General features: G+C 36.3%; 3 protein-coding genes across 3 annotated transcripts; 1 reads left to right on the forward strand and 2 right to left on the reverse strand.

The window, feature by feature from the left end:
- Positions 1-201: 201 nt before the first annotated feature.
- On the reverse strand, positions 202-10164 carry LOC133873788 (PH, RCC1 and FYVE domains-containing protein 1-like). The gene is made up of 9 exons (XM_062311557.1): positions 9717-10164; positions 8044-8130; positions 7760-7849; positions 7531-7617; positions 7332-7436; positions 4434-6500; positions 4167-4313; positions 1563-2029; positions 202-1054 (listed from the first exon to the last, which is right to left on the reverse strand). The coding sequence occupies exons 1-9, from the start codon at positions 9762-9764 to the stop codon at positions 808-810; spliced, it is 3345 nt and encodes a 1114-aa protein (XP_062167541.1). The 5' UTR covers positions 9765-10164; the 3' UTR covers positions 202-807.
- An 862-nt stretch (positions 10165-11026) lies between these two features.
- Positions 11027-15439, reverse strand: LOC133858560 (uncharacterized). Its single transcript, XM_062294040.1, has 8 exons — positions 15150-15439; positions 14850-14945; positions 14680-14763; positions 14264-14424; positions 13696-13813; positions 13284-13419; positions 11881-12059; positions 11027-11479 (listed from the first exon to the last, which is right to left on the reverse strand). Exons 1-8 carry the CDS (start codon positions 15375-15377, stop codon positions 11240-11242), a joined length of 1242 nt encoding a protein of 413 aa, XP_062150024.1. The 5' UTR covers positions 15378-15439; the 3' UTR covers positions 11027-11239.
- LOC133873717 (uncharacterized) lies at positions 15390-18035 on the forward strand. The gene is made up of 3 exons (XM_062311500.1): positions 15390-15450; positions 15568-15814; positions 17255-18035. The coding sequence occupies exons 1-3, from the start codon at positions 15390-15392 to the stop codon at positions 17616-17618; spliced, it is 672 nt and encodes a 223-aa protein (XP_062167484.1). The 3' UTR covers positions 17619-18035.
- The last annotated feature ends 1156 nt before the right edge of the window (positions 18036-19191 follow it).

Consider the following 19191-nt stretch of genomic DNA (forward strand, 5'->3'; position numbering starts at 1 on the left):
AATATTATATATCTCCTACGTATGATTAATTTATTTCGCTTTCCTTTTTTTTTACTTGTCTATTATCTAAAAAAATCTTAATTCATCGCTTTCCAACACCATGGGAGATTTTTGACGCAAAGAGGCACACACATATATATATATACACTACAGGGGATAGAACATCACAAACAGAAAACCTAGAAAGTTCATATACTGTACAACCACAATGGTCATCACTAGGTGCCAAAAATAGTATAGAGGAAGAGAAATAAAAGAACAAAATGAATGAAAGAAATTACTGGTAAGCTGTTCTGCATCTAATTACACGACCTTCATGGTCTTGTTTCGCCACTGTGGATATGGAGTTTGTTCTTCTGTACCATTCTTCTGAAATAAAGTTCTCCCTAATTTGTTTTGAACAAGGATATGTTTACACCTAATGGAGACTTAATACCGTTAATTTAAGGATTTGTTTGGGTTTGCGATTTTAAAAAGTGCGATTTTGAAATTTGCAATTTGAAAACGTGATTTTTAAAAACGCAGTTAAGCGTTTGGCAAAATTGCAGCTTGGCCTTTAAAATCTCAGTTTAGCCTTTAAAATTGTACGTTTTCAAAAAAGTATCTCTTTACCTGCGATTTGAAAAGGCAATTTTTTTTTTTTTTGCGTTTTCAAATCACAATTCCAAACGATTATTTTTTGCAATTTAATTTAAAATCGCACTTTTTAAGTTCGAAATCGCAATGCCAAACGCACCCTAAAAGCAGTTGGCCTTGGCCACATACATGGACTTTCTACAAAGTATTGGCAGGAGACTAAGTTAGAAACTAAGTTTGGGAAGATGCTGATGCCTCATTATTTTCCTCAGGAGGTGGTGGAGTGCTAGATGATCCTTCATCTGTTGGTGCTGAAGTGCTAGATGATCCTTCATCTGTTGGTGCCGAAGTGCTAGATGATCTCATTGGAGCATGAATGGGAGGATGACTGGCTGTTGGTGGACTGTATCTCCTAACCACTCTATCTTTGTTTTTACTCCACCATTCTTCTGCCTGGTGCTCATCAAACCTTCTTTTACTGCACAAAAAAATTGGGACGCATACAAATGAAGTGAGACAAGAAAAAAAGAAAAAAAAAAAGCATGAAAACGATTGAATCCATTGAGTATTACATTATTATCAATAATCTATTGATTTGTTTGAAAATGATGGAGAAACATAGGCAAAGACAAATGCAAGATAGATGTACAGATACACAAACACAGCTGTGGAGATATATATGTTGGTCACATGTCAAATGCCAGTATTTTTATGCTTAAACAAGAGCCTAATACATGCCAACCATGTCTGCATGATAGGAAAAAAAAGTACTGAATATAATTATAGTTTTGGATAGTCAACTTGCACGCGGTAGAGACACACACATACTACAAAGGTTGCCATGAAAATACTGGAAGATTTGAGAACGATACATGCATAGATATATAAATACACAAACATAAGGCATGCAAACACACTCACACAGACATTGTATGTAAAAGTGAAGTAATGAATTTTTATATTAGATCAACTATTTACTCAGTTACCTGAATCTCACTCGCTTGAAAATTTTTGTACCACTTCGAAGTAGAAGAACAGTAACATAAACACCAGGTTCAAATTGTTCAATAACTTCTTTTTCTCCATTCCTCATCGTTGAAGAGTCAGGCAATCTTGAGGCATTTTCTGAGCTTTGTTGAGATACAGCAACTCTTGGATTAGAACCTGGTGATATAATACTCTCCTGAAGAATACTTCCCCCATCCTGAGACAAGTTGGCAACTCTTGCAACATCTATGCGGGCTATCCTTTTGTCTTGCATTTTGGAAGACTCATTGATTGAGGGAATTTTATGAAGTGAATATTGTTGGTCAGACTCTAAGCTTGTTGGCAAGGAAGAAGAAATATTAGATGTAGCAGCTGTGTTTAGAAAATCTTCAACTTGAGAATGGATGGCTTTAAAGGTTTCACTGTCAGAAACCTCTGGGGGCAGCTTCTCTATCATGTCCTTTAACTGAAATCAAGAAATGCAGCACAAACAGTATGATTAGCATGATTACCTAATAACTGATCTAGAGCTTGTATGGTAAAGTTTTTGAAAAGTGTTTCAGGTTTTGGACCTTTTGATAAAGTAAAATTAAGAAGTATTTTTTGGGTGAAACCATATTAAAAGCTGTGGAATGTGGAGTCCATAGAAGAAAATTTGTTTGGTAAACTGAAAACTGTTTCTCAAAAGTAAAAAGCTGAGAAGTATTTTCAAAACATAAAAGAAACAAAAGAAAAAAGAAAAAAAGAAAAATGAAAAAGAAAAAGAAAAAAGAAAGAAAGAAATATTGGTTCTTGAGCCGTCACACTTTCACCAGAGGAGGGAGGTGAGTCTTCCCCTCCCCTCCTCTACAAGTGGCTCGTAAGGGGTGGAGACGCACCCCATGCTTGCATGAGAGGTGCAGAGGGTGGGTCTCCACTCCCTGCCCCTTTATGGGGTGGAAGACCCATCCTTATGCCTCCGCAAGAAGCACGAAGGGGGGTGAGTCCACCCCCCTTTGTGGGGGTGGACACCAAAGATGGAAGACACACCTCTGGTGAAAGGGTGGCTTCCACCCGTGGTCAGTCTTTTATTTGTTTATAAGTAATGAGGCCATAATTTACATCTAAAAGAGCTTGTACTTTCAGAACGTTTCTATATGAAAGTGTGAGACGTTTTTTGAAAAGCATTTTGTGGTTTGTTTTGAAAAATGTGTCAGTGGTGGGAGCCAATGAAAACCTTTTTGAATAAGTGTTTTTCATTGTATGAAAATTGAGAAGTGTTTTTCAAAACTTTGGCAAACACCCCCTAAATTACTGTTGGGGAAGAAAACACAATGCTTAGTTCATGTCATAGTTGTCCTGTTACAGACAATGATTCAGTCCACTCAGGTTTTGCAATATAAAAGAGTTTATCTAAACTTACTGTTTACAAGGAAAATCAACTAAATATTTTAGCCAAAACTAGCAATTTAAACTCTATCAAATACTTTGGCCAACAAAAAAAGAAAAAAAAAAAAAAAAAAAACTCTATCAACTACTGTATTCAATACATATAAGCAAATAACAGAGGAGCTTGTGCCTGGTTTATTTGCAGGATCAGCCTGTTTCTTAGAGTTTCTTGTTGTTTAGGTTATAAGAAGTGATCTGAACTTTTCCGTGCTTTCCTTTTGTTTCTCTTTCTCCCTATATTTTTTGTTTTTCTTTCTCAGGGTAGCCTTTTATATATATACCCTGTCTAGTTGTGTTGCACCCCCGTCTAGTGCCCTTAATAAATCATTACTTATCGAAAAGAAAGAAAAAGATAGAACTCATTTGATTTAAATATTTAATGGTTTTTCTTTTTCAGCTTATTTTTTCCTGCCAACAAGTAATCAAGTTTAATTAGACGATTACTTCTAGGCCTTTAACCTAGCATAATAAATATCTTTAAACCACTCTGAAAAATACTGAATTGATGAAAAAATAACTTCAACAAAATTAGTTTAATTGTTAATTTTCAAATTATTAGTTAGGTTTTGATGAGCAATTGAACTTTTTAATTATTTAGTTTTCCTACTTGAAATACATTTTTTTTATCAACAATTTCATTGGTTATAGTATTTTATTTCTGCCCTTTGTTATAGGATTAATATTACTTATACAGTAACTTGTAGGCATTAATTGTACATATTTGGTGCATTTTAAATTAGTTTGAATATCCTAAACTGGTTAAAAAACTGAGTAAAAATGGTTTTAATGCTCATTGGTATTAGAGCACATTTAACATTTTTAGTGTTTCTTTTAATACTCCATGGTGGAACACTAAATCATGTTTTTTGGGTGCTGAGATTATTTGGTTTTCAGTTGAGAGTTACAGAAGTCATTGCAGCCTGCATCAACCAGCTATATTAACTATGAATATAAACAATTAAAAAAAAAAAAAAAAAGAATTCTTGGATGAATCCCAAAACCATGGGTATATGTTTCACAAATTTTACAAAATAATTTGCATTTTCCAATCATATTCCTAATAATTTTTGTTACAATTACAGCTGTGCTACCACCTGGACGCCTGGAACATCCTTAATGTATGAAAGACCCCTCAATTTCAACGAGAAAGTTGGATATTCAGTAAATTAAAATACCTGTTTTGCGACGGATTTGACAAGTTCTCTTGTTACTCTACACTTGGAAGATTCCTCTTCAGCAAATGAAACAGCTTGTCGAGCATTTTCATATGACTTCTTAAGCTCCACGTCTTGAGCATCGCATTTCTGCTTCAAACTTCTAACCTGAAGGAGAGGAGAAAAAGAATGGAATAGTTATTTTTTAGGGACAGCTTTGTGGGTTACAATCCTATACTACTAAGAAATAGAAGAATGTGGTGTTTAGAAATGGAATATAATTAGTACTTGGTTTTGCAACTTTGAAACTTCATTACTCAGGACTTCATTTGTCTTCCTGAGACTTTCAATAAGACTCCTAGAAAATGCCGGACTGACAGAGCGTGGAGGGCTTGGTTTCCTTGAGTATGGTGAAGCAGGTCTTGAGTTAGAAGGCTGAGGCGATAATGGCATAACTGGTTTCAAAGCATTTTGAAGAGCACTTAACGAACTTGGAAATGCAATATCTTTCAGTTGTAAAAGTGACGGTACTTGGGAAGCCCTGACTATAGAAGGAGAATCCGAACTCGTCCCTGGCTTGCCTGACTTGATCTCAAGGTATCTGACTGGTTCTGTAGTGGGAGATAGTAAAATTCTTGAAGACCTTACCTCTGCCCTATCTAATCTTTCCCTGCTATCTATTGAACGACGAGGGGCTGTAACTTTTCTATTTACATTGGGAGCATTACCGGCCTCAGCAGCTCTAAGTTTTGCATAGCAAGCATCACATACACGATGGGGTTTGCCAGGAGTTGGAGCCAATGCTGCTTTCAATGCTTTTCTGGAACTACAAGCATGGCAATGCACCAGTCCACAATTATAACAGTTATGCCTCTTTCTAGTAAAACCAAATGCTTGCCGACAACCAGAGCAAACTGATTGGTCTGCTCCAGAGACCCATTTATGGATGCATATACTTGAAGTAAAATTTGAGCCACAATATATATTTTTTACATGCCTATCTTTTAAGGCATCAACTAGTGTTGGAAACTTACGGTCTTCTGTGTCTCCATGTCCCAATCTTCCATTCGCACCTCTTCCCCAAGTGTATACTTCACTTCTAGATGTTAGGACAGCAACATGATATGCCCCACAAGATATTTCTTCCACAAATTCACCTACTAGTTTATCTTGTACCAAGCAAGGTACCCTTCCATCAGAACTTGGATTGCCTAGCTGACCATATGCAGTGCCACCCATGGTAAATACATGACCTGATGTAGTGAGGGCAACAGTCAGCGTGTGTCCACAAGCAAGCTGGTGGAAGTTATAGTCAATAAGTGAAGAGACACAGGTCGGAACAAGATAAGTTTCCTTGCTTCCATGGCCCAAACGATGTTTGTCACCATCTCCCCAGGTGAACAACTTCCTAGATGAAACGTTTGCACCAGATTGGCCCATAACCTCTACAATGGCTGCAGTATGCCATACTCCGCATGCAACTTTAATAGTCTTCAGTCCACTCAACGATTGTACCTCCTTGGGATATGGGAAACTCTCGCGATCTCCATGTCCCAAAACACCATATGTCCCATCACCAAATGTAAATAATTTCCCATTGGAAGTTGCCAACGCTGAATGCCATGTGCCACATGCAACAGATAAAACCTGGAGTCCTTCTAAAGGACCAGTAACCCTTTTAGGTATCCAATGGCTAACATCAGTGCCATGACCAAGAAGTCCAGTATTATGGGTACCATCACCCCAAGTAAATAAATCACCAGATGTAGATACAGCACATGTATGATACTCTCCACATGCAACAAAATCTATATTAGTAACTGCTAGGAACTCAACAAGACGGGGGCGACTGAAGTCTCTATCAATCCCATGACCAAGTCTTCCTCCAGATTCCTCTCCCCAGGTAAAAACCTCACCTTGCCTTGTTACAAGAGCAATATGTCGCACACCACAAGCAATCTGGTGAACATCAAGAACAACATTTGACTCCAAGGGCTTGGGAGTCAGCACATCGGTGTTTGTAGGAATTGGGCTCACAGAGCCATCAGGTGAAATCCCATCATACCAAACCTCTCCCCATACATAAACATCACCCAGCGATTCTATGTCATCCGGTCCAGATCCTCCACTAGAACAGCTAGGAGTGCTCGAAACACTAATACGGACAGCATCACCAGTACTTGTTCTTAGTTGCATTTTTGCATGTTCTGACCCCACATCTGAGCTTGCTGAATTCAATGGAGATTCACGAGAATTTGAATCAAGAGACACCCTGCCTCGAGCAATACTTGAAGTGAACTCTAGTGTTGCACCTGAAGGGCGGCCATTCTGAAGAAAGTCGCTGCTATTATGTAGCTAATAGAAACAGATAACAATATTAGATGATCTGAAAAGATATCACCATAAACAGATGTTCAAAATAGCTGAGCCAATAACGTGTTGTACACACTCCCATTCATATCAAGATGGTCGCTTAAAATGCATGCATTGTACGAAAGACATCATTGAACAAAATTTAATGGAACAATTTTAAATTAAGTTTCACTTTTATTTCATAGGGAAAATTACATATTTTAATCAATTTATAAGTAATATTTTTATTTTAGCAAAGAGGGAGGTCAACGTAATTATCCGTCTTCCTTAGGGAATCCCAGATCTTTGTAATCTAGGAGATGGTGAATCATTGAAATGCCTCACAAAATGCAGTTTCTTGTCTTCCACAAAATTGAACTTGAACAACAAAACACAGTAATACTTGAAGATTACCAACCAGATTGCTTATTAACAGTTTATCCTGATGATAAATATGTCAAATTTTTAAGAATAGTAAAAGAGTAGGAACACAACTTTCAAGTGGATTTTAGCAATACTCTTTAATGATTTCAAATATTTTTCAGAAACTTTTTAAAAGTAAGGCTATTTTCAAAGCCTAAAATGTGGGCGATTTTGCTCTTCTTGGTAGACTAGTATCAAGATAGACACCAATATTAAGTGCAAGCCCAGCATATTTCCTTATTATATTAGACTTTGAAAGTAGAAACATGATGTCCATGACATAGGTATAGAAGAAGACCACCACCTCCTTCCCCCCCTCTCCCCCCAAACAAAGAAAAATCCTATAAAGTATATCAAAGAAAAAAAGGAAGTACTTATCCATAAATGGATTTGTGTTGAATGACAACTCACATCAAAAATATCACTTCTAGTACGTCTACTATGCTGTTGTCCAGTAGATATTAATGCCTTAAGGCCTGCAAACCATACCTCTGCCTCAGCTTTGTCCTTGCAGATCTATAAATATGAGAAGTCAAGGGCATCACTAGAATTAAACTTCTCATCAAGCTGGCATGCAATGAGTCAAAATGAACAAGTGATCTTTACTAACCAGATCAAGTGATCGTTCACCGTTATTATATAGAAGTGAAAAAGACAAGTATTCCTTTTCGGGACGTAAATATCGTCTAAAAACAGCCTGTAAAAGAATTGCAAATACAAGTTAGTTCTTGCCGACTTTGTGAAACAAAATTCTTCATGACCAGTTTTTGAGGAGATGGTTTAATGAAATTATGATAAACTATTATCAATTAAATTTCAAAAAGAAGTCTTTAACTCACAGTTCTCTGTCCAGGGATAATCCGTGTGACGGAAGATAATGTCAGATTCCTTTCTTCTCCATGTGAGTACCAGATCAATGTTGTTTCATCCTGTTAGTACAACTAAATTTGACATCATTCATTCACTTGAGATATGCCATGACTATCGGTAGTGGAGAAGATGAAGCCGATGCACATAGAACATACTAGCTGAAAGTAGCCTATACTTGCATGGGACATCATGTCCAGAATGAATATTTTTTAAAACATGAAAATAATATCCAAACTCAGAGAAAATAATTGACCTTAGAAATTCTGAATGGGCAAAACTTAGGTTTCCCTTTCCGGCTATACTTGATTAGTTGCGTGCCTTTTTTCAAAGCAATGAGTGCCTTCAAAAGAGGTAAAAAAAAAATATTAAAATATTAAAATTGCTAAAAGGAATCAGTCATCCCAAGCTTTATCAAAATGTAACTACAAGAAATAACTAATGGTCAGAGTTCTAGATTAGTGAAATAGAATGCAGGAATAGCATTGTAGCATCAAATACACTCAGAGTAAGAGTTCCAAAGGGATACTTTTGCAGTCACCACATAACTATGTAATCCATCAAGAATTTTATCGATTAATTAATAGCTTTCTATTATTGACTTCGCTGATCAACACAGAAGTAACTAATGTTGTTCATTTTCGCATGGAAGTTCTCCCACTTTCTTTTTCGCCCTTTTTTTAGTGTCGGTTTTTTATTTGTGCTTTGAATCTCTGGTTCCATAGTCACAGCTAAATCATTTTATCTCCACTATATCAATTGTAATTATGGGCTTTATATATCATGGTCAATGTTGTATTAATATTAGAAGTATTAATTCCTATATACATTTTTTTTGGACTATATATGCAACCCTTACATCCAGGTTTCTATGCTTTCTTCAACCAACACGATTCACTTTAGACAGTAATGACTTTAGAGAAATGCTATACTATGCATATTAATGAATTATGCAAACATCCATGCATAATGATGTGGCGGCACACTCTGCATCCCAAATGCACAGACTAAGGTGTGCGTTAATAAAAGAGTCTACACTCTTCAAGTATGAAAATTTTGTGAGAGTTATTTGTAAGAAAAGCATTTCCCATAACCTTATATTTTAAATACCACTTATCCCAAAGCTTAAGGTGATAGGAAGAGATGAATTTAATCATTTAATCAATACTTTAACAATCTCCCTCATGTGTGGGGTCAAACTCCCTTTTAATCGGTGATGCCAAATATATAGAATATTTAATTGAAATTAGAGGTAAATGAAAGAGACAGGTTCAAACTCAAGACATTTGCTCTGATATCATGTTAAATCACCACTTATTCTAAAAGCTTAAATTGATAGGAATAAATGAATTTAATCAATACTTTATCATTATCATTGCTCATAGAATTTACTTAACAGCCAGGATTTCAATCAACCAACATTTCTTTTGATTGCCCAATGGAAGAATATTTCCAATAATTTCCATATAATGGTTGGCACACTACTATCACCATGTAGCCATCCAATTTTTAGAACTTACCTATTGCATTGTCTTTTCGTTTTTTTAGGCATGTGCGAACTAGAGAAGCATACATCAAGAAATTTGATCCGGGGTATGTCTTGGTATTCATTTAAAACATGTTTGACTGCATACTTCTACAAGCTTACCACAAACTGTCAAAATTTTCACATATGTGCATCGTTTAAATGCCAATAAAACCTAGTACTCAAAAAGACATTTAAAACCAGAATCCTAGAAACAAAAACGCCTCCTAATAAACTATAGTGCTAAGTAGTGGTCAACTCACAAGTATTTCACAAAACCCCCAGGTAGATGATACACTAGATTGTGGAAAAAAGAGACAGTCCTCAATTTTCTCGAACCAAACAGAATATCTAAGGGAAAGAGAAAAACTTAAGGGTGGCAGAGAAAAGTGAGGGAAACTGACTTGCTCAACGTCGCGCTCATGTTTCCCATAGCTAGCAGGATCTGCCATTCCATCTGAAAAAACCGTAAGAGCTCAACCGACAACTGCATCAGGCGGTAATGCGGCCGCGATTTCCGTGCCCCAGTCTTCATAGATGCATATGCTTTCTTCTTCTACCTCGGCCTCTCATCAAAATACCCACGGCCCTCAAGCCAAGATCGCCAAACAAAGAAGAAAAGGAATGACCCAACGCAAATTCAAGTCTAAAAGATCACCGACTGCTCCAAACTGGGTATCGTTTTGATCCACAAAAAAAGGACGATCCGGATGACAGATTTCACAGAGCATGAGCCATGTATCATTTGTCGGGGACTTGGTGCACGGTTTCTGAGTGCTTGAGCGAATTGGGTCGTGCAAAACGAACAAGAACTCAATGCAGATCAATCACAGAGAGAGAGAGAGAGAGAGAGAGAGAGAGAGAGGAGGCGTAATGGGCGGGAAGTAAGCGGTCACATTGACGAGGAAGTTGTCGAGATATTGGCGCGCTTCGTTACCTGCTTCTAGTCAAAGATAAATAGATTTTGCCACGTCCTTTGGTGATAGAATTAAGGAAAAGAAACATAGACCAACCATTTTATCATCAAAATTTAATATTATTGTATCCTAATCACACATAATGTCATATTTTTGACGTGGTGAATCTATTATGGCATGTGATTGACGTGAAAAAGTTGATTGTGCAATCTATACACATGTTACAATACTATTAAGCATGACATATTTGATCAATTTTTGAACCTCAATGAGTAGTTTGATAAAAGCTAAAACACTTCTAATAGTATTTTTCCCTAATTAACTTCGATCAAACTCACATGGTAATGCTGTATCTTCTCCGTCGAGATGTATTGGATTGAACTCATGGTCTCTAGACTCTCTACAAACATGCATGATCATATTTGAACGAATGTATTCTTTCTTTTCTTCTTTTTTTTTTTTTTTTTATCGAATCCATTAACATATGTGGTGAGAAGAGACATTAAGTTGTGTAGGATATTAATGGAGCCTTTGAAGAAATATTTGTACACACTTTGTCGATCATAAACCGATTCTAATTCAAATTAGTTGTATCAGAAAAATAGATTTAAGGGGTTTGGTTTCAAACTCTGTTAATCTATTTTCGTTTCGGTTGAACAACGCATTAGAGTTGGTAAGTGATATTATGGCCAATTACATCTTCCAATGGGTTTTGATTCATTATCTTTCTAAGACTAATTAAAAAATTTCTAAATATTTATCTTTACTTAGCAAATAAAAACTAAATTATCAACATATTGGAAAAATGAAAATACAATCTCCCAAAATGATTGGGAATAAATCCTTTTTTAGGTAATGTAAGATGCTTTTTTGCAAAATCCCCATAAAAGATGGGATATTCTTTCGTGACATTCTTCTAGGAATAAGATGCAGCAGGTACATGTTTTACCCCCAAAAAAAAAAAAAAAAAAGACAAAAAAATGATACAATACACTTTTATCCTGTGGCTCTCAAAGGATGGCAGGATCTTTGTATCTCTTGAAAATATTTTCAATATCTGCCATTACTTCTGGTGGCAAAGGCCGCTCAGTTGTAAGAAATGCGTCAATGTCTTCCTTTAGTTGTTTGACAGAGGTTGCACCGATGATTGAACTCGCCATAAACGGGCGGTCTCGTGCAAAACCAAGTGCCAGTTGAACTGGAGTTAGGCCATGCTTCTTGGCCAACTCAAGATATTCTATTGTTGCTTCCTGAAATTCAGTTGTAACATCAAGAGCAGCATTCAGTTGGCTGTGACATTGAGTTTCCTGATGGGTCTAGAGTTGAAAGTTAAATAACAAGCAAAGCAAAAGCAACAACTTCCGAAAACTCCAAGTCCTGATTGAGCCATTTGCTTTTAATCCTTTTTCAATTGAAAAAAGAAAAAAAATTATATACTTAACTGAAAGGTTGTGTGACATATTAAAGAGATATCATCGCATACATTTAGTTCACACTTTCTGACAACATTATGGAGTACTTCCACAATAACAAATACAACATTTCATTTTCCTGTGCACACTACTTGGTGTGAATTTGAATATCAGTGTTATTACCATGCTCTACATGATATCTATCTGTAACATATGTAACAAAAGAATGATTAACGTACCTTGGCAATTGATTTGTTATATCTTTCCATGTAGCCAGGGAAGAGGTTCATTCTTCCTTTTCTTGCAGCCTCGGAATTGATATCTATATATTTTCCTGTAAGTGATCCGCCGCCCAGTGGAGAATAAGCCAGTAAACCAATATTGCAATTCTTTGGGTGACAAACTTCAACAAGATCAACTGCAGAGAATCAAGTGGACAGAAGAACTCCTCAGTTAAGAGGCTGACAAAACCAAATCTGGAGTGAAATGATTTATATTGCATGATTGAACATATGATGCTAAAATTTCCACAATACAAGATATTGTTTCCTTCCTGACCTTAGCTGTTAAGATGACCAACCTGTTATCTTCTTAGAGTTTTGTTAAGGATTTAACCCTTTCAATCAATAGTTTGAGCTCATGTTTAGTCCCTTGATTATTGTCACCGCAGATATTAATGCAAGACTATTGGAGAGTACCCTAGGTAATATAGATAATGCAAATTGGATTAAAATATGATACATAAATAATATCAATTAGTAATAAAAGACTACTTAACAAAGTCGGCTGATGGCGCATAACTATCAATCCTTACCGGTATATCTCAGCTTTAAAGTCCAATTAGTTGAGTGGAAATGGGTATAACTTGGATCAAAATCCATTCAGTAGCCAGGCCAGCTTACCACCTTGGATTGTCATCCAAACAGATATAAAGCTCTGGTTGGCAAATTAAACTTCACTAGCACAATAAATTCCGCCCTCCCTCTACCCACAAAAAACAAAAAAAAAACAAAAAAAAAAAAAAAGAAAAGAAAGAAGAAGAAGAAAAGAAACCCCAAAATAAACTTTTTTCTTATAAGGTGAAGCTGGCTAGTTGAAGATAGATATTGAAGAGTATGCAGATTTAGACATTCTCTAATGTGGTAAAGGGTTGAAGACAACTTATGTCCGTAGTAAAATCAGCATGAGATATCAATCACTACAGCATTAGTTGCAGTAAAAAATAGCCAAATTGTCAGCATCTCTCTAAATATACTCCAGTGAGAGTGAACTACTAAAACATAACATCAAACTGTAACTAAACGATGCTGACAGGCGTATCCATGTTTCATCTCTAATGTCACATATCAGGAAGCCTCAATCGTAGGAAATATTACAATGTAACTGGCTAAATCAAGCAAGCAATCTCCTAGCTCTTTCATAAGAATACAAGGATAGCCTCCAGTGATTCAGCCAACATCAGCTACCATGTTGAATAAATCCTTGGCAATAGCAACCATTTTGACAGAATCGTTTGTTCCGATACATATGGGAGCCAACATGGTAAGATAAGCTATCTTTTATTCACGATTAACATACATCAACCAAAAAATTTGGATTTCCTCTAATAACTATATGAAGATAGTGCAAGAAAAGAACTAACCTTCAAAACGACATCTAACTAGGAGACTGTAGCTGTTTTGGATACTGACAATCTTCGGTAGTGCTTCAACTTTTGCTGCATGCACAAACTCCATCACTCCATATGAAGTCTCATTGGAAACACCAATGTAGCGTACCTAAATAGGTTCAAAAGAACCAGCAGCTTTTAAATTTCATTACTTTCTTTCAGTTACAAGTGCATATACAAATACCCAAACAGCTATTATGTTGTCTTTGTGTGCATCGTCATAAGAAGCAAACTCCAGAACACTATAATAACAACATGCTATTTATCAAATACCACTACACAATAGATATGGAGTTTTAATCTATAGCCACCTAACTTGTTTAGAAGGGATACTACATAAACAGGTATGAAAAGCCTGAACATAGAGTTAACTTCAATTTGTTACCTTTCCTTCATCAATAAGTTCTTTACAAGCCTTCAGTTGCTCCACAAATGGCACGCTTGGCCTCCATTTTGAAGGATCATATGAAAACTCACCAAACAATGCCACATAACGATCAGGCCTGGATTGTAACAGAATGGCGTGACCTCAGAAACCACAATTTAAACAATTTTTATTCAAATTTTCCTTCTGAAAATCAAAGAACAGGTATAATATGACTGATCCCTCATTTAATGGGATGATGAAGCGTGCACTAATATAAACAAAGAGCACCCAGTGGAGAGATGATCAGGAATCTAAGCACAGAGAAACTTTTCTAGTTATATACCATAATATAAGCAAAGAGCATCCAGCTGATAGATGATTGCAAAAATTGATATGAATAGATGGTGTTTGATACACCAAACTGCTGAAACTAACAAACAAAAAAGCACAGCAATTGCAAAGATCTTTATACAGCCTGCAGTCATATATTAAAGCATGTAGAGATCACATACATCAGCTGAAAATGACAAATCACAACAAGAATATAGTGTGCACACTTCTATGTTCCAAGGAAAACTAAACATACCAATGAATTTGCAACAAATCAATGTAATCAGTGCCGAGGCGCTTGAGGCTTTTCTCCACACTTTCTCTAATATTTTCAGCATCGACCCGCAAAACCTTCGCATTGTCTCGTAGATAACTTGACCGTTCAGAATAACCGCATACTTTTGTGGCCAAAATAATCTATCCATTACAGGTAATACCCAACAATTAAAAATTGCTACAGATTCTTAATTATTGCTTTCATGATTAACATTGCAATATCAACTCCACAAGAATTTTTAAGCATAATATAACACGAATCCCAGCTTTCGTCGTCAAGATAAGAATTCGACAATAAAGTTTAATTTCAAAGAAAATTAGATATGGTGGAATAAAAAAAGAATTATATAGAACCCAAAAAAGAATATGGGGCAGTCATGCATGAAAAACAAATACCTTGTCACGAGGTTGTGACTTGAGCCAGCTACCAATGTAGAGATCAGTTTTTCCTTGTGTCTCCTTCCTCATTGGAATTGGGTACTGCAAAACAACAATTTGGAATGCCAGCCAACAAAAAGCGTATGATTGTGTTTGTGTTAGTGATTGAGTTATGAGAAAGAACTTACAGCCTCGGAAGTGTCGAGAGCATTAATGCCACGCTCAAATGCATAACTTAGCATTTCATGAGCTTCTTTCTCTGTGTTTTGCTCCCCGAATGTCATCTGAAACATTACATACAATTGTAATATGAAAAATAGCCCACAAATCTTGGTTTTAAGAAAAACAATATCAGTAATTAGACCAGCACTGATTGAAATAAAATTTACAAAGGTAGCAGTTACATTTCTAAAAACCAATTGTGAATTGAGAATAATCAAGTACAAAGTATTACCCATAACATAAAACAAAAAATGAAGGATTCTTACAGTTCCAAAAGTGATTTCGCTAATAGCGAGGTCAGAGTCTCCGAGCTTCTTGTACTGCAACGCGCTCTTCTCGCCGAGTTTGGCGCAAGTGCGGGTCTTCCTGGCAAGCGTTCTGGTTCCAACATGGCTGCGTGTTAGGGAGAGAGTGCGAATGGAGTAGAGGAAAGCAGGGACGGCAGAGAAGGAGGTGGAGGTGGGGGTTGTGGTGGAGGAGGACCACGAGGCCATTGGGTAAAAATAATGGCCTTATCGCAACGGAGCCGTTTGAATTCAGTCTCTGCGAGGGGAGTAATTCTACACGGCAGCTTAAAATTCCATGAATCGTCCATCACGGCTGACGTGGCATCACGCCACGCCAACACTCTTTTTATTAAAAAAATAAATAAAATTAAAAAAAAAAAAACCAGTGTTGAGTCAGTGTGCCAACTGCCAACCCATTTTCTTCCCCAAACGGCCCAGACCATTTTCCCCCCAAATCGTTTCCCTCCCTCTATCCATCTCCTCCCTCAGCCCCACCGACCGCCACCGTCGACCACCCACAATCCCGCCACCGGTACGTCCAGCTCCATCTCCGGATTTCCGGCCAAAAGTCACCGTGCGTTCTCCATCGAATCCGCCGACCCAACCAAAAGTCTCCACCGTGCGTTCTCCATCTCCGGCCAAAGGTCTGTGTGCTTGTGTCTGAGATTGATTTTTACAACCACCGTTCTCCATCTTTTCTGTTTTGATTCTTTTTTCTTTGAGGGTTTTCTGTTTTGATTCTTTTTCTTTGAGGGTTTTCTGAGATTGAAGTTCAGGAAAAGAGAAAAAATTCATTCTTTTCTTTTTTTCTGAGATTGTGTGTGTGCTGTGTCCAAATAATTGTAGTTCTCATGAATAAACCTGTGTCTTGCTCATTAATTGATCTATTGAGATGTGGGTGCAAAGATTTTCTTTTTAACTTTCTGGAAAAGTGTATAAGCATCAGTTGTCCAGAGTGAACATATGCAACATAGAAAATCTTTACCCTTTATGTCCGTTTGGATTTACGATTTCAAAAAGTGCGATTTTGGATTTATGATTTCAAAAAGTGCGATTTAAAATTACAATTTTGAAATGTGCAATTTGAAAAAAGTAATTTTAAAAAACGCAGTTAAGCGGTTGGTAAAATCGCAGTTTAGCATTTAAAATCGTAAATTAGCCTTTAAAATTTTGTATTTTCAAATAAACACCATCTTCCCAGCAATTTAAAAAAATAGATTTTTTGCGTATTCAAATCGCAATTTTTAAAAACGCAGTTCCCAAACGATTTATGTTCTGCGATTTGGTTTAAAATCGCACTTATTGTTTACGAAATTGCAATCCCAAACGCACCCTTAATTCTCCTGTCAAGCATAACCCGGAGCCATTAGTTGACAATTCCAACATAATTGTTTAGTGCCTGCGCCATCTGTTGGCTTGTCCTTTGGTACTGAATAACACCCCTGTGTATAAGTATTTGTTGTCCTGAGTGAACATATGCAAAATAATCATGCACTAATTCTCTCTGTCACAAAAAAAAAAAAAAAAAAAAAAAAAAAAAAAAAAAAGAAAGATTAGAAGAAAAGTTTGAAAGCTTTATTTTGATGCAGGAGTTTCTTGTTGAATTGTTCACCCTTACGGAACAAACTGTTTTTTGGCCACTAACTTGTCATAAAGTTTGTATATTTATTTATTATTATTTTTTATATTAACTAATTATATGTTTACGTGCAATAACTCGTAGATGGACTTGTCACCATCGGTATTAGGGAATGAAGGCGAAGATGATCATTCATTGACACAACTTTCAATTGATGATGTTTTGCCCCTTGAAATTGACTCTCAAAATGTATGTTAGGTATTTCATTCTTTCTTTAATCTTGCTTCAAATATTAGTGAATGTTATTATTCATAGTTGTTTCTTCTTAACTTTGTTTTATTTGTTTTGATATAGCTGGAAATGAAACTGTATATGATGTAGTGTTAGAAGATAATGATGTCAATTGCAAGAATGATATGAAGCTCATAGATGGAGTTGAAAATGTGGAGGAACCTAAGCAAGGAATGATATTTAACTCTTTAGATGAACTTGCTTCTCATTATAGGACATATGCAAAGCAACAAAGTTTTGAGGTGGTACAAAAGAATAAAAGAAAGCATGCAAGTGGGTATACGTGTTACATCACCCTATCATGTGCACGTCAAGGCAGCAGAAAAGCCAGCTCAAGTAAGCATGTTCAAACAACTAGAATGGAGTATGTGACTAGTGTATCTACTAAGCATAATCATGATTTAAGCCCAGACAAAGCTAGATACTTTAGATGCAATAAGAATTTGGACTTTACTGGGAAGAGAAAGCTTTTAATAAATGATAGAGCTGGAATATGTATGAGCAAGAGTTATAACTCACTAGCAGTTGAAGCAGGGGGTTATGAGCACCTTGCATTTGGAGAAAAAAGATTGTCGTAATTTTATTGCCAAGTCAAGGCATCTTCGGCTTGGCACAAGAGGCGCTGGAGTTCTTTGTGACTATTTCAAAAGGTTGCAAGCAATTAATAATGATTTCTACTTTGCCATAGATTGTGATGATGACTACAGGTTGAGAAATGTGTTTTGAGCTGATGCACGAAGTAGGGCATCGTATGAGGATTTTGGGGATGTGGTTACATTTGATACAACCTACTTGACTAATAGATATGAGATTCTATTTGCTCATTTTGTGGGAGTTAATCATCACGGTCAGTCAATACTTTTTGGGGCGGCATTAATATCAAGTGAGGATACAAAGACATTTGTATGGTTGTTTGAGGCATGGTTGAACTACATGAATGGACGATCGCTAAGTGCAATTATAACAGATCAAGATAGGGCTATGAAGAATGCAATTAATGAAGTTTTTTCAAATAACCGACATAGATGGTGTTTATGGCACATATTGAAAAAACTTCCAGAAAAATTCGGATCACATTCACAGTACCATGCCATTAAGAGTGCCTTCCGAAGTTGTGTGTATGAATCTGGAAGAAAATCAGCTTGATGCGGTCCCCTCGTCATAACACATCCTTTGAAATTCCAAATCAAGTAGGAAAAAGACTCCAAATCCGCACAGATTAGCGTTCTGTTATTGCGAGGCAATTTGGGCATAGTAAAAGTCCGAAATAGGAAAAACCTATTTCAGACTTATTTGTTGAATTTTTCATTAGCTTTCCAACGCCACCAAAATCAACACAATCAGATTTTTGAGCCGAAAGTTATGATGAAAATAAGATGACGAGCTCAATTTGGATTCTTTCCCTAAATAAAGGATTTGCCACTTTGTTGAAATCTTGGAATTTGGACGATTTTCTTCCACAACCTTTTTGCCAATAACGTGTAGAGCAGCTGCCTCAATCTTATTTCCCAGCTTGTTTGTCAATTCCACCAAGTGGTCCAGTCGCTTGAAAGCAACAACAATTCCTACAAAAAGAAATACAATTCATTGCATTTATATCAATTTAAGCTCAAATTTAATAATTAAACATTATTCCACAATTAAGTATTAAATGCAATAATTATGACAAAACATAGTATGATAATGCTTATTTTAATAGAGAAAATATGCATTTTTGAGCACTTATCACACCCCCCAACCCGCTTATTGCTAGTCCCTTAGCAATGAAAAACAAAATAAAATAAAAACTAACAAGATAAATCCTTCTTTCGTGGGATGTACGATTGCATTTAGCGTATGCAACAAGCCTTTTAAACCACTAAGACTCCCTAGTGGACGAGTGAAGTCTCGTGAGAGTTTGTCAGGGATAATACCCACAAACATTTTAAAGCACTATGTTGTTGACAAGCAAAAACTACCAAACAAACACATGGTTTAGACATCATGAGTAAGTTTAACAAGGTGAACAACATAAACACATCATTACGCCATCAAAAAAAATCATTCAACTCATAGTTGGAAAATCGAGACAACACATGCTCAAATAAGTGTAAAGTGAAATTAACATAGATTCATGAGGCTTCAATTTTCCTCAAAGTTTGTGTATCCCAA

This window comes from Alnus glutinosa, chromosome 1 (assembly GCF_958979055.1).
Source record: "Alnus glutinosa chromosome 1, dhAlnGlut1.1, whole genome shotgun sequence".
Classification (NCBI taxonomy): Eukaryota; Viridiplantae; Streptophyta; class Magnoliopsida; order Fagales; family Betulaceae; genus Alnus; species Alnus glutinosa.